This window comes from Trichechus manatus, unplaced genomic scaffold (assembly GCF_000243295.1).
Source record: "Trichechus manatus latirostris isolate Lorelei unplaced genomic scaffold, TriManLat1.0 scaffold00030, whole genome shotgun sequence".
NCBI lineage: Eukaryota > Metazoa > Chordata > Mammalia > Sirenia > Trichechidae > Trichechus > Trichechus manatus.
Window position 1 is genome coordinate 7,703,651 of NW_004443966.1, and position 16,240 is coordinate 7,719,890.

Below are 16,240 nucleotides of genomic sequence, written 5' to 3' on the forward strand. Positions count from 1 at the left end.
AATTATTTAGAAGGTACCCATATTACAATAAGGGCTAGGAAGACACAATTTTATACTCCAGTGCTTTTCAATATTTACATATTTTGTTATACACTGCCTCCCTTAAGGATTATCTTAGTTTATTAACCATTTCAAGTATATCCAACTGTTATGGATTGAACTGTGTCCCCCAAAAATATGTGTTGTAAATCCTAACCTCTATGCCTGTGGTTATAATCCCATTTGGGGATGGGCTGACTTTATGTTAATGAGACAGGATTAGTGTAAGGTGTGTTTGAGTCAATCTCTCTTGAGATGTAAAAGAGATTGATCAATCAAGCGAGAGAAGCAGAGATGAGAGAAGAGAGATGCCAAGCCACAAGAAGATCGCCCAGGAGCAGAAGCTCAGAAGAGACAAGGACCTTCCTCCATAGTCCACAGATGAGAAAGCCTTCCCCTAGAGCTGGTGCCCTGAATTTGAACTTCTAGCCTTCTAAACTGTGAGACAATAAATAACTGTTTGTTAAAGCCACCTACTTGGGGTATTTCTGTTACAGCAATATTAGATAACTAAGACACCAATACAGTCTAGATAATAAATACATGTTACCCAACTAACTGATCACAGCAGGACTGTAATGGCCTGAATTCTTAATCATCCCTGCCTAATCTTGCTACCCATGGAAAAAATAATCAAATTATCTCATTTGAATAGAATTATCACAATCATTCTATTTCTTCCAGTGATATTTATAATAATAAAGTTTAAAAGGCTGTCCAATATCTTGACAAAAACTAATAATTCAGACAAGACGACTATGTACTTTGCTACAACAGTAAAAAGTTCCTTGCAGTTTTGTGCTTACTGACATGCAGTTTTTAAAAAGGGAAATCATATGGGAAGAGTTAATAAATAAAGAGCTAAAAAATAAAAAAGCAAGTAAACAATAAATACAGAAAAAAATTTAGGAAGTTAGAGGAGTTCTCAAAAGTAGTCTCATTAAAATCGCAATACATCCAGGAAAATTAAAAACCAATACTTTTACCTAAGCAGGAAGGGTAATTATTAGTGATGATTTAAGACAGCATCTTGAATTAGTTACTGTGCCTGAGTCTCAGAGAAAACTGTATACATGCGGTAACATTTTTGCCAACCCTCAATTATCTAGGCACAAGAAACGTTCGTCAGCTACAGTTTTAGGCTGGTCTCTGGATGCCTTTCTTGCTTCTTTAAATATGAAGTATTCAATTTCCTCTTTTAATAACTATAGTTTTATATTTAATCCAATGGAACAGTTGTATGCTGACAGTCTCATTCTCTTCAAATGCGCAACACATTAAATCTAAGTCTATACTTAGGTTTCAGTTTGGGGGGAAGCATGAAGTTGCTAGATAAAATACTGCTAAATCAAATGAAACATTTCTATCATCCACCAAAAAACAAAAATCAAAACATATCATTTTGAAAATCAACCATGGGAGCATTAATTTCAAAATGATAACTTGCAATCATTTTTTTTCTCATTAAGATAATAAATCCTTCGTAAGGACTTAGAAACAAAAATAGTTGGTTTTTAAAAATAAAGACATCTATAGATGCAAGTGTCATGTAAATAATTTGCCTAATTACATGTTCAACTTCTATTTGTATTAATCAAAACTAACAATCATGAAATAAGCATAACCAACAAGGAGATTCCATTTTTGAGAAGCATAAATGCCAAAGGCTGGGAATGTATATAACATAACTATAAAATGACTGCCATTTATTCAGCAGGAGTACTGAGTCGTTTAAAAAAAAAGATTGAGGGAACATATCCTCCTCAAAATTCATGTGCCAACTCTTATTTGAGGTCTAAAGGACAGACCTGAAGCAACTGCTATTGCAATTATTGAAACATATGCTCCAGTTAATAGTCCCATAACTTTGTAAATTTTAGGTGACTCAGAAAACATAAAGCTATGTAATTCCATCATTAGGACTCACAAACATAAGGGATACAGTCACTAGATGGGACATAACAATTGTCCTTTTTTTTCAGCTTTACCTGAAATGCACATGAATACCGTAAGATAAAAATTTCAAAATGATAACAGAAGTGTCTGCATCTAGAGCTCAACAGTCTTTCACCCACTAAATGGAGAAGAGAGTTGATATCCTGCATCCTTTAACCTTTTATATTGATTTCTTATTCCTGTACAGTATTTACGAGCAATGTCACCATTTTTACTCATAGTCAAGCCACTACTATAGAAGATTCAGATGAAGGTGAGAGTTGTAAAAAAAATTTCATTAAGATCGACCCTCCATCTAAATAATTCAAAGACAGTCAATTAATACCACAGTTTGTTTTGATTTTTAAGGATGAAATCAAGTAGCAGTATAGGAAACATTTACTCCTGTATTTCCAGTTCTTGCTGTGTAGGCAGAAAAAGAAAGAAAATAAAGTTAGAAGCATGCAGAAAGATAAAACGTAATCACATATAATAAAAACCAAAGGCTAAGAACAATGAAGAATCATTTTACTTTAAAGTCAAAGCAGGAAAATATTAATAAATTTCTTTTAGGGGAAAGCCAGCCATGGGAGAACAGTGATTTACATATATGTATATATGATCTAAGGGCAGTCAAGTTAAAACTAAAATAAAAGCCAAAAACAAAATTTAAAATATCTTTTAAAGGTTTAAGAAGATTGCAATTGCAAATAATCTTTTTTCTCTCCTCCAGCTTCTGCTTACCTGAATAAATCTACAACTACAGAGTAGTCCAAATAAAGTAATTAGGTTCAAAGAAAAGGGAACAGTGGAATTCCAAAAACTAGCTGCAAAGCAGGAGACCAAAGTTAATGTTAACGAAATGAGTGACTACAGAAACAGTGATATAGCCTACGGCTTCTTTTAAGATCATCCTTTCTGTACAAAAAAGCTTTGCTCTTGTGCAGAACAAATTTACCAGTTATTCTCATTTACTATATTATGCTAAAATAAAAAACAAATAATCAAATTCTACTCTACAAACGATGTTCCCAGTATAATCCTCAAAGGAGTCCATGAATCAGGAACTTTAAAAAACAACCCATAAAATCCTGGTCGTGATCATAAAGAATAAAATTTACCTCAAATAAATCAAAGCCCTCAGATTCCTGTCTGTCATATGGCCGAATGATGCCATCTTCATGAATCAGGCGAGGGGGACGGAGGCTGGACACTTCCTCGGTTGATTCTGCTGCCCTGTATAAGGCAAAAGAATGTAAGAAAATTTCTGAGAACTTTTCAAAACGATGCAAATGTATGTTGATTAAACACTGTATTACACTTCATATTACAAAAGTATTCGATAAAGCAATCAAAGTAATTTTAAATAACTTGCCCAAAGTAATGCAACAAGTATTAAAACCAAGTCTGACTCCCAGCCCCCTCTCCTTTTTTATTTTTTTAAGAAAAGAAAACATCATAAAAATAAAGGTAGAGACCACGTTACCTACACTTTGTAACCCTGATGTCTTGCGCAGTGCCTGACATGCAGTAGGTACCAGTAACGTTTGTTGAAGGAGTGAGAAATTGAACCCTATAAAACGTCATTTTTATTCTTTTCTGGTGACACTCTACCTTATGAATCTGTCATAGCTTTCTGTTAGTCTTTAAGATCCTTAAGAGCAGGCAAAGTATTTAACCTATTTATGTATCCCCAGTAACAATCAGCACACAGACACACACCTTACACATAGGATGTACTCAATTACCTCTGAATTCCTTGGAAGGTGCTGCTGGCCATATCTATAATTCCACCAGTTGGACGAGCCACAGCACCTACAAGCCCCTTCCCAATTCCTTTAAAGAATCCAGCAGCTCCTTCCTTTTTGGCACCTTCAGAAAACCAAAGACAATGAGTGAATAAAGATATATTTTTAAACAAGCAAGCTCGAACTCAACAAAAGCCTGAGCCAAATACTGAACTGCTTTACTTAGGAAGCTTCTAGGATTTGGCTTTCTAAAGAAGTTCAATTTAATCCTAACGTGATAAAAAAAAAACTAGTTCTCAAAGTATACTCCCTATTAGAAATGCAAATTCTTGGACCCCACTCTAGACCTACAAAATCAGAAACTGCGGATGGGACCAGCATCCTTGCTTTAACACTCCAGGCAACCCTGAGGTACGCTCAAGCTTTAGAACTACTGATCCAGGAGCTCAGGCAGTACCTGTGACTGGACCGTGTATAAATTAAATGGTTTTTAGTATATTCATAGTGTTGTGCAACCAGCACCATAATCAATTTTAGAACATTTTCCTCATCCCAAGAAGATAGCACATGTCCATTAGCAATTACTCCTCATTTCCTCCTAAGCCCTCCCCACGCCAGTCCCAGGCAACTACCTGTCCTTCCCCATCTCCCCTCTGCCTACTTTCTATCTCTATGGACTTGCCTATTCTGGACAATTCATACAAGTAGAATTATGCAATATATGGTCTTTTGTGATTGGCTTTTCTATCACACTTTAGATGAAGGTTTCCAGAGCAAATTAGTTTCTCATTAAACGATCAATACATACGTTGTTTTATGACATTGGTTGCCACCCCCACAACATGTCAACACACTCCCTTTCTTGACCTTACGTTACTCATTACCAGCTTTCCTGACCCCTCCCGCCTTCTTGTCCTTGCCCCTGGGCTGGTGTGCCTATTTAGACTCGTTGTGTTTTATGGGCCTGTCTAATCTTTGGCTGAAGGGCGAACTTCAGGAGTGACTTCAGTACTGAGCTAAAAGGGTGACCAAGGGCCATTCTCTCAGGGTTTCTCCAGTCTCTGTCAGATCAGTAAGTCTGGTCTTTTGTGAGTTAGCATTTTGTTCTACATTCTTCTCCAGCTCTGTCCAGGACCCTCTATTGTGATCTCTGTCAGAGCAGCAAGTGGTGGTAGCCGGGCACCATCTAGTTGTGCTGGACTCAGTCTGGTGGAGGCTGTGGTAGTTGTGGTCCGTTAGTCCTTTGGACTAATCTTTCCCTTGTGTCTTTGGTTTTCTTTACATGATTGGCTTTTTTTTTTTTTAAACTCAGCATAATGTTGTCAAAGTTCATTCATTTTGTAAAATGTACCAGCACTTCATTGCCTATTTATGGCTGAATAATATTTCACTGTATGAACGGATCACATTTTGCTTATCTACTCATCAGTATATGGGTATCTGTGTTGTCTCCACTTTTTGGATATTATGAATAGTGCTGCTATGAACATTCATGCTACAAGTTTTTGTGTGAACAAATGTATTCATTTCTCTAGGGAATACATCTAGGAGTGGAATTTCTGGGACATGTGTAACTTTATGTTTAATCTTTTGAAGAGTTGCCAGACTGGTTTTCCAAAGTGGCTGCACCATTTTACATTCCTATCAACAGTGTGTAAGTTTTGACACATCCTCTTCAGCACCCACCTCACCATCCTAGTGGGTGTGAAACGGTATTTCATTGTGGTTTTGATTTGCATTTCCCTGATGACTGACAATGTTGAGCATCCTTTGATGTGCTTTGATGATCTGTTTACCTTCTCTGGAGAACTGTCTGTTCAGATCCTTTCCCCTATTTAATTAGGTTATTTGTCTTTTTATTATTTAATTGTAAGAGTTCTTTATACATCTTCTAGATACAAGTCTCTTATTAGATATGTGATTTGCAAATATTTTCTCCCATTCTGTGGGTTGTCTTTTCACTTTCTTGATGGTGACCTTTGAAGCACAAATGTTTTAAATTTTGATGGAGTCCAATTCGTCTATTTTTAATTTTGCCACATGTACTTTTGGTGTCATATCTAGGAAGGCTTTGGTGAACCCAAGGTCATGAAGATTTACTCCTAAATTTTCTTCTGAGCTGTATACTTTCAGCTCTTACATTTAGGTTTATGATCCATTTTGAGTTAATTTTTGAGAATAGTGTAAAGAAGGGATCTAACTTCATTCTTCTACATGTGGGTATCCAGGTGTCACAGCAACATTTCCTTACTGAATTGTCTTGGCATCAAATGACTGTATATGAGAGGGTTATTTCCGAACTCTGTACTCTACTCCATTGATCTACATGTCTATCTTTATACCAGTACCATATTGTCTTAATTACTCTAGCTTTGTAGTATGTTTTGAAACTGGAAGTGTGAGTTCTCCAATTTTCTTCTTTTTGAAGATTGTTTTGGCTCTTGTGGTTACCTTGAACTTCCATATGAATTTTAGAATCATTATAAATTTCTATGAAGGACAGCTGGGATTTTGCTAGTTATCACATTGAATAAGCTGTGTGCTTTTTTAATAGTATGAAAAATGAGTCAATTGCTAGTGAGGGCCTTAAAGAATCTAGTTTATATCTATAAGCCTGCTGAAAATAGCATTTAAAGTCTGAATCATAATTTACTACTTAATCTCTCTGCTTTCTGAGGAAAGTGTATTCATTAAACAATAATTGAAGACCATGAATATAAAATCAGTCAGTAATTCTCTCAATCAAAAATCTAGCAGCAGTAACATCTATTAGGTTCACAATACATCAGCCCTTCAGACTTGCCCAGGAAGGACACATTCTCAGCCTACCTTCCACAGGTTTTGTTATTATTCCAGTCACTCCACCAACAACTCCCTGGAAGAGAAATCAATCATGAAGTTTCACTTGAATGGAAGGGGCTTAATTTTAAACCAACCACTAGAGGTCTCTACAGACATATTGGAAATAACCTCAAGAAAAAAAAAATTGAGAACTTATTTCATAACGTGAACAATATGTACCGTGGTTTTAAAAATACTATAGCATTGCACATGTTAAATGAAATGACCATGTAAGAGTAAAATTTTATACTGGAAACAAAACAAAGTAGGTGAAAAGATTCTAAATCTGGCTCTGGGACCACTTAGCTACAGAACCATGGGCACTTGATTCAATCTCTTTAAGCTTTGGTTTCCACATCAATAAAATGAGTGAGTTAAATCAAATAATCACTAAAATTTAACTACACATTTTAATGAGGTTACTTCGTAACTCAGTGAAAGTGTGGAAAGCGAAAATGAAGGCTCCTCCTAAGGACCGCGAACTACCTGAGCAAGCCCTTCAGAGGATACAAGACATGACCCTACAGTCCACTGTCACAAACACAGCAGTCAGATTCCTGAAATTGTTTCCAAAATTAAAACACTAGTACGTTTATACATTCTTAATAATTGCCAAGTAAGGGTAGTTCCTTTAGCTATTGGTACTTTATATGAATGTATAGAAACAAAACTGAAAGATACTCACTGAACTGAAAAGATCAGATACCTCTGGGAAAAGAAGGAGGGTGACCAAAGACTAGTCTTACCCATAATGTTTTAGTTACTTATAAGGAGAACCAAAAAAAACCACCAAACCCATTGCCACCAAGTCACTTCTGACTCATAGTGACCCGACAGGACAGACGAGAACTGCCCCATAGGGTTTCCAAGGAGCGGCTGGTGGATTCAAACTGCCGACCTTTTGGTCAGCAGCCAGTAAGTGGCTCCTAACCACTGCTGCCTGTATAATCGTTAACTACTGAAAAGTAATAAAAGGCAGTGCCTAATTTATCAACACTTAACTTCTACACATCCCTTCCATCCAAATGATTTATTGACGATGACCTGAAGAACTCCTCTTCCCTCTAGTTACACCATCTACCACACTTCTCTGCTTCTTCCTGCTTCTTTCCACACTAGTGTTAACCTACCATCATTATATTTTCACTCCAGTCCAGTGCCAAAAAAGTCTGGGGATTCTGGGGACAGATCTGGTGGCGATATTGGGAAGGGAGCAAAAAAGTTCCCAGGAAAGTCCCCAATTTACCCCTACTGCTACTCTAACAGAGCCCTGGTGACGCTGTGGTTAGGTATTAGGCTGCTAACCAAAAGGTTAGCAGTTCAAGTCCACCAGCCGCTCCTTGGAAAACCCTATGGGGCAGTACTACTCTGTCCTGTAGGGTCACCAGGAGTCAGAATCGACTCAGTGGCAATGGGTTTGGTTTTTCTTGGCTACTCTAACAGGCCTAGGCTCACAAGTTGTATATCAAATTTCAAACCACCAGCTGGAGTACATATTCTACAACATACATAAAATTTGAGAATTTCTTCCAGATTCACCAAGAGACTTACGCGCAGGAAGCCCTTTCCTCCTCTGGCCAGGCTGTCACCAAAATCTTTAGGCTGTCGACCCATCTCTTCTCTTCTTTTTTGCTGATATTCCTTGTCCATTGTGATCGCTGCCAAGCCTTTTCCAACGGAACCAGTGATTCGAGACACAACTCCTGCCGCACCACCTATAAAAAGGCCCAGACAAGTCAAGTCACGTTGTTTCTTTAAAGAGGGTTATCAAGAGGCACAGTGTGCAACAGCTTTAAACTAACATTCCTAGGGCTGCTGCTGGATGCATCGAGTCGATTCCGACTCATAGCGACCTCAGGTGACAAAGCAGAACTTCCCCATAGAGTTCTCTGGGCTGTGATCTTTATGGACGCAGTCAGCCAGGTAGCAGACGGCAGAGCTGCTGGGTGGGTGTGACCTGCCAACCCTTCCATTAACAGCTGGGTACTTGCCACCACTGCGCCACCAGGGCTTCTTGCTTTAAACTAGTATATGCTTAAAATTATGTCTTATACGAAATAATCCAGAAATTTAGTTTTCCTACTTCCCATTTATTAAGAAAAGGAATGAAACTATTTAAGGTACACTGAGTCAACACTACCAAGACATACAAAAAACCAGTGAGGGGTCAGTGTTAAATTATTTTCCATTTAAAAACAAGAGAACATGTCTTTTCCAAGAGTTATTATAAAACTGATCCCTCTTTTATTAAATACAAGCATTTGCTTTTCGTAACATTTTATAATAACTATAATAAAAAATATATACACAAACACACACAAATATGTGATACAAACCTACTGTGTGTCCAAAGAGACTTCTTACGCCAATCACTAACCCCTCAGCAAATTCTTCAGGGCCCTGAACAGCACCCTGAACAAATAAATAAATAAATTTTGTTATTTAAAATTTACATAAGTATATGACTTTTAATCTAATATTTCAGGGTTTCCACGAAGATGAAGAATCTGTAGAAATCCATTAAAATTGTGACACACAATTTTCACCCTCTACCCCAAAATACTGAAAGAATACCTATTAAATTTGAAGACACTTTCAACCCACATGATCTCAGCAAATTTTGTAAGAAGAAAAAAGTGGATAGGAGGAAATCACTGGCTTCAGTCACAATTGGAAGTTGACCTCCCAGCACAGAGCTCCATCAGACTTGTAATGTAAACCACATGGGTAGCAAGGCTGAGTACAGCTCGGCCCTGTATTTTTGCTGCTCTTATTTTCCCACTGATTCTCTCTGCTCTGTCTTTCTAAAGCTCTCAACATTTTGGGCTTCTGTACCCTTTAAACAGACGTGAACATTTAAAGCTAAATTAAAGCTTGAATATTAAAAAAGCCAATCGTCTTTTAATGCCCCATTAATCCTTTCCATAATGGTGAAACAGTCTAGAGATTGTCTTACTCTATCTAGCTTCCAAATATCCTTACAACTATGTACATTAAATTCTGGGAAATGTGGGCATGTTTTATTGCCCAGATGGATCAGTTAACTCTAAAACAATCTTTCAGTGTCATCTCAAGGCCTTTCAAATAAAAATATAAGTTACATATTTTTGTTATTTGAACATTATTCAATTCCCAGATACAATTAAAATACAAATTATTATTAGTCTACAAAGAAATAAAAAAATCCATTTTTCTATACCTATGCTTAAAATATTAAAAAAAAAAAAATACCTGGAAGGGTTCATAGAATAAAGCTTCAACTCCTTCAGACAGGCCTCTAATTAATCCATATGGGTTTCCAAGCACGTCTAAACCCAACACAAGGACATACATCTGTTTCAAGAACTAAAGGAAAGAAAAAAAGTAGATTAAGTCCTTCGCAACTATTCTAGAGAACATGATACAGGAAGAAGAGAAAAGATGGTGGGGCACTGATTAAACTAGGCATACGTTAAAGGGAGGCAGCGTGGGATAACCACCATGACGTCCATTAACAGACACTTACTAATACTAGGCACTATGCCCTACTCTGGAGCCCTGGTGGCGCAGCGGTTAAGAGCTAAGGCTGCTAACCAAAAGGTCGGCAGTTTGAATCCACCAGCCGCTCCTTGGAAACCCTATGGGGCAGGTCTACCCTGTCCTATAAGGTAGCTATGAGCTGGAATCGACTTGACGGCAGTGGGTTTGGTGGGTTCTTATGCTAGTAGTTTACGTGGGTTTGAGGCACAGCTCTGCCATTTATTAGTTATGTGACCTTAGAAACGTCACTTAGTCTCTATAGGCCTCTGTTTTCTCATCTATAAAACAAGAGCTTATGCTGATCCTGTATGACTGATTATGCATATTAAATACAGAAATCAATAATTGATAGTTATTATTACCTTATCATCACTCTTATTATTAAATTAAATGGGGAATAATTAGTAACCAAAACAAAAAAACAAGTGAAAATTTATCTTTATTTGAACATACAATAACCATAATGTCTACACACATCACAGGAGAAAGCTCTCCCATCCAGGGAAGAAAAGAGGAATGTCAGCCTGGAGTTCCATGACACAGCAATGGCCCCCCAGTGGCCTGTAACCACCATGTCTTTCTGTGACATCTGAATCACAGAGTATCTGAGGCATGGAGACGCTTAGATTTCCTCTCACAATTCCACTAGACTACACTCAGAAACCACAGTCACTGAAGAAATAAAGTGTAATGAACTCTAAATCACATTCTTTCCAAAAATGTTAACTGTGTAATCACAAAGGGAAAAAGGCACTGAAGGAAACTTTTTAAAAGTATATACAGGGAGTAAAGAACTAAAGAAACAGAAGTTAATCACTCAGGAAAACTCCTAAGCAATGAGATTGCTAACTGAGGTAAATTAGGTAAACATTATTGCACACTGTACAATCTAATACAAATGTCGACACTGTATGAAGCATGCTCACTATGAGCTACTATGATAGAAAATTACCTGTTCACTGTAGTGTCTAACAACACTCCAAATGAGCTGATCTCTCCTGTAAAACTGATATTGAATTTCATAATAAGCAAGTCTGGGAAGAGAAAAAGGAAAGATTTAATGGGGCTAACATTATATTCTGAAAAAGGAGTACTTAAAATTTCAACAAAAAAGTAATCCTAGCTAATTCTTTCACAATTAACTTTGCACATCTGCCACGTACAGTTTAGGATTGACATTCTAGTATTATTATAATAAAATTATTGTAAATATAGGGTATTATCAATAAGTCTTTCATAAATATAGTAAAAAGGGTTTAAAAGGTCATCCATAATCCCATCACCCAGTGGATTTTTAAGGCTTTTCTTCTCGTCTTTTCCCAATATGAATTCCTTCTTTTCTTCTCTATGCAATTTTAAAATATTTAAAACATTTTGTACACCACTTTTATACTCAACATTGTGGATAAGTATTTCTCCATGTTATTAAAAATTCTATATAACCATCTTTAATGGTTGTTAGCATTCCACCATGCGGGTGTTTTTATAATGAACAATTCCTCCACTGTCGGACATTTCCAATTTTTGGTATAATAATTAAGGTTTCCATATGTATCTTACGGATTTTTGCATTTCAAGAGCAGTTTCTGGACTAAATTCCCAAAGACAGAATTACTGAAAGACTACAAAAACATTTACGGCTCAGGATATGTATCGCTTTCCACTAATCCTAACAGTGAAAAAAAAAAAAAAAAAGGGTCCATTTCTCAAACTCATTCCTCTCTACTATTAGAATTGCTTATATTTTGAAATATTTGATAATTTGCATACATTATTTGATAAATAATAAAGTTGAATGTTTTTTCAAATATTTATTAGCCGCTATATCTTCTCTTTTGTGAATTATCTCATTGTCTTCTGGCCATTACGCTGCACTAATTTTTAGTATAAAGACTAGTACTTCTTTTCTGTCATACTCATCATTATACTTTCCCAGTTCTTTGTTTTATAATTGTTTTTAATGATTTTGTTACGAAGTGATTTTTTTTTTTATTTTTTTACTGTACTTTAGATAAAGATTTACAGAACAAATAGTTTCTTAGTAAACAGTACACATATTGTTTTATGGTTAACAACCCCATGACATGTCAACATTGTCCCTTCTCAACCTTGGGTTCCCTATTACCAGCTTTCTTGTCCCCTCCTGCCTTCTAGTCCTTGGCCCTGGACTGTTGTACCCTATTGGTCTCGTTTTGTTTTGTGGGGCTGTCTAATCTTTGGCTGAACGGTGAACCTTGGGAGTAACTTCATTATTAAGCTAAAAGGGCATCTGGGGGCCATACTCTCGGGGTTTCTCCGGTCTCTGCCAAGCCAGTAAGTCTGATCTTTTTTTTGAGTTATAAAGTGATTAATTTTCATGTAGTCAAATTTATTTTGTATTTTCCATGGGAACTTTTTCCATTGCTTTTAAGTTTAGAAAGACTTCCTCTATTCAGAGATTTGATAACAATTAACTAACACTACTTCTCCTCCTCCTCCTTCTGCTTTTTTTTTAAGTCCTTCGATTCCTCTGAAATTTAGTAGGGTACATGTGAGATAGGGAATGATCTAAACGGATTTTTTTTCTCCTGGTAACTACTTGTTCCAAAATTTAATAAACATTTATTAAATTTAAAAGTGCCTGGTACATGTATTCTCATATTAAATGAAGCCATAAGTTTTCTCTATACTTTTGCCATATGCTTATACTGAAATCTCACTTTATCGCTACATATTTCCAAATAAAACTGTTTTAAAATATGATCAATTCATAATATACTAAAATAATTCAATTTTCATTCTATATTAATATATTCTTTATAGAAATACATAATCAAAGAAAATATAAGAACTCTTTACCTTAACTTTATGAATAAAATAAGCATACCTACAGGGTATAATTAGAAAGGGACCAAACTCCCCAAGTATCATTGAGTTATCATTTTCCTAAACTAACATTCTAGCACAACACGAGAGAACATCCAGAAACATAAGCTTGGTACAAATGCCTCCCAGTGTGTTCAAACCCAATTCTTACTTAAATAGAAGGTCATCCACGTCAGTCAGAGTAGCACCTATGCTTTTCAACAGCAGGTTTATAGAATGAATCGCAATCATTTCCTGTTTTTCTTTGTCTGACTCTTCACCTCCAGAACCCAAAGACAGACTCAAATGCAACTAAGAGAAAATAATTTTCAATGAAGCAAAGCAAAAAAAAAAAATTACATAGATAGAAATCAGATCTTCCAGATACAAACAGAAGTTAGATCTTTCCGTTAGAGTCCTAAAGAAAGCTATTTGTCACTCTATACATTACACAGAGTAACACACTCATAAATGATTCTCATATTTAATTTTTCATAAAATACAAATTAGTCAGTTCCAAAACTCGAGCTATATGTTATTGACAGTATATATATACTGTTGTGTTCATAAGGAGGGAACTTTACAAAAATGGCATAATCATTTTATGCAGACTTATTAACTGACACACAAGTAACCTGCCAGTCAGAAATAACAGATAATCCTTTATTTTCATCTGATTAAGCTAAATCACTTATGGCAATTACTAAATTGCCAGATAAATTTTAAAAATAAGTAATAAGGTTTTAGGATTCCACGTACACCTCCATCTCAGTACTTCACTTAGCTTCTTCTACTCTATGATGTATCATCATTAGTGAAATAGTAAAAGGCGGCACAGGTAAAATGTAATTTGACATGTGGGAATAAAACAGATGACTCTCCTGTCTCATTCTGTCAATCTCTAAACCTCTTACCTCGTAGAGGTCAAGCAGAGCAGACCTGGGCCAAGGCCATGAAAGCCTGCTTGTTAGCTGTTTCCCTAGACATGGACTTCTGTCCACCTGCAGAGTCAGGAGTGCTGGCATCCAGCTCTTAGGTGGACAGAGATCCAACCTCCCCCAAGACCAAAGTCACCATGGAATTATTATCCAGCTTCACGGAATAATTCCCAGGGTGCTTAAGAAATGATTAGGTAAATTATCGATCTTTAAAAGACTCCAGATTATAAACTCCATGAAGTTATTTCATAGTTCCCATGGCAACTTTGATAGTAGAAATTAAGTAAATATTTGTTGAAAATATTGTTCAACCTCATAAGCATCTGATTTTCCCTTAATAATGAGTAATAAACTGTGTATAACTTATCACATAAAACAGTATCAATTTTAAACCTAACACTATGAATATCTGATATTATCAAATTGACATATCAATTAAAAATAGTTCTATTTTAGAAATCCATTTATTTATCTGCATGGATTGGTGAACTCAAGTGAAATAATGTACCCCAAAACAGTTTTTGAGAATGTATTTTAAAAGTTACTTAATTGAAAATCTGGCCCATTAAACAAGTTTAGAGCATTATCGTTGGTAACATTTGTGAGCTCACTAACAGTCACCTTCCCCTATAAAAGCTAAAAAGAACAACAAAGGGAGAAAAAGAAATGGGTTCATAAAGTACAAAATCAGGCAAGTGAAAGGTATCCAATTTTCCACTCTCTTAGTTACAATCAAATTTTGGAAGGAGAAAAAAACCACATCAACAGTATAATACCTACTTCAGCATTTTCACATTCTGGCTAAGGCACCCATTCTAGCGTTCTGTTTAGACGGTGATAGTAGTTACAAAGTGCAACCAAAACGTTCATCATTGGTGGGCACTTCTACGCTTAATTAATAAGTGCTTTTGTCAGCTTCTTCCTTGAACAAACGGGCTAGTAATTCAGGACTAGAGAACAGACACGGACGGACTCTCTGTGGGAATCGCGGCTGCACATATGTTACAGAGAATTGTCTTAATTACTTCAATTAATCAAACCAAATTCCCGCCAAATATCTGCTGCAACAAATGAAAACTTACATATCTACACAGAGCCTTTGAAAGTTCTACAACAATTCTGCCAAATTTTAAAAATAATCATTACAACAAACCTTAATAGGAGAAATATGGAAATGTTCAAAGAAACTAAGAATTGATATATCGGTCATTGAAGTCTCCATTAATTCTGTGTTTAGAGCATCAATATCTTGTTGGATTAACTTTGTCTGAAAAAAATTAAACCAAGAATCTCTATTTTAATTTTTTTCTCTATGACACTTAGTTTAAAAAGTAGCTGATTTAATTTTTTTTTTAATTTTATGATTTTGCCAAGAAATAAAAATTGTTACTCGGTTTCTTTGAGCTTCCGGGTCAGTTGTCGGGGTAAACAGTGCAACAATAGCTCCTAGAAACCCTTGATCAACTTTTAAGGCCATTTCCTGAATGAGGACCATAAAATACCTACGGGAAAAAAAAAATCAAATAAAGATGGGAAAAGGTTTCTATCAAAGCTTATAATTTTCAATGTAAAAACTTTGATTTTGGCCAAAAGCCACAGTAGTATCTTGTTCCTTTATCCCTTAAAAAATGTGATGTTAATAAGGTCAGAGTCTAACTAGACTGAGACATGCATCAAGCTCCACTCTCGAAGTAACACTGCTTACTAACACTTAGCACATGCAGTCCCAAATGCCCACATCCATCACGTCACAGGAGAGACAAACGCAACCAGACGACGCAGCCCGTACTGTGCGAGTATCAAAGTCCACAGCAACTGCGTTAAAGAGCACAGCTCACCAACATGTGTCATTTATATTTCACTCATTATTTTATATTCTAACTGGGGCTACGAAGGGGAGAAGGTGGTTGAAGGAATTTTACACTTCAAAATATGTAGAGGCTATTATTAAAAGGAGGGCTGGTGGCACAGTGGTTAAGAGCTCAGCTGCTAACCAAAAGGTCAGCAGTTCGAATCCACCACTCGCTTCTTGGAAACGCTATGGGGCAGTTCTATTCTGTCCTATAGTGTTGCTATGAGTCGGAATCAACTTGACAGCAACAGGTTAGGTTTTTTTTTGGTATTATTAAAAATAATTTTCAACATAAAAAATTACTTGATCAAGGGTGGATTAATACATTCAGGTGGAAAATAATTTTTTATATAAAAGTCACTTTCTCAAAGAGTAAAATTCATTTTCAAAGTAGATTCTCACTTTAATTCCTTTAAAGAGGCATTTTTACTTACTTGAACTGCAGGACTTTACTGTACTCGTTAAATCTCATGATGACACTCACATCAATGAAAGGTTTGGGCTCTACAAGGAAGAAACAAGAA

At 36.1% G+C, this 16,240-nt stretch overlaps 1 protein-coding gene across 2 annotated transcripts in view; it reads right to left on the minus strand.

Moving 5' to 3' along the window:
- The window catches only part of VPS13C (vacuolar protein sorting 13 homolog C), a 175,087-nt gene that overhangs the window by 14,335 nt on the left and 144,512 nt on the right, over positions 1–16,240 (minus strand). The window contains exons 69-80 of one of the 2 annotated variants that reach the window (XM_004374625.2): positions 16,151–16,220; positions 15,255–15,366; positions 15,018–15,131; positions 13,099–13,238; positions 11,035–11,116; positions 9,795–9,908; positions 8,900–8,975; positions 8,115–8,278; positions 6,552–6,597; positions 3,723–3,846; positions 3,096–3,210; positions 523–2,397 (exon numbers count right to left, since the gene is read on the minus strand). In XM_004374625.2, coding sequence (XP_004374682.1) covers positions 2,374–2,397; positions 3,096–3,210; positions 3,723–3,846; positions 6,552–6,597; positions 8,115–8,278; positions 8,900–8,975; positions 9,795–9,908; positions 11,035–11,116; positions 13,099–13,238; positions 15,018–15,131; positions 15,255–15,366; positions 16,151–16,220 — 1,181 coding nt within the window. In that variant the 3' untranslated portion in view covers positions 523–2,373. Of the gene's footprint in view, positions 1–522; positions 2,398–3,095; positions 3,211–3,722; positions 3,847–6,551; positions 6,598–8,114; positions 8,279–8,899; positions 8,976–9,794; positions 9,909–11,034; positions 11,117–13,098; positions 13,239–15,017; positions 15,132–15,254; positions 15,367–16,150; positions 16,221–16,240 lie in introns of those variants that run through there. The other variant, XM_004374623.3, reaches the window with a different exon arrangement.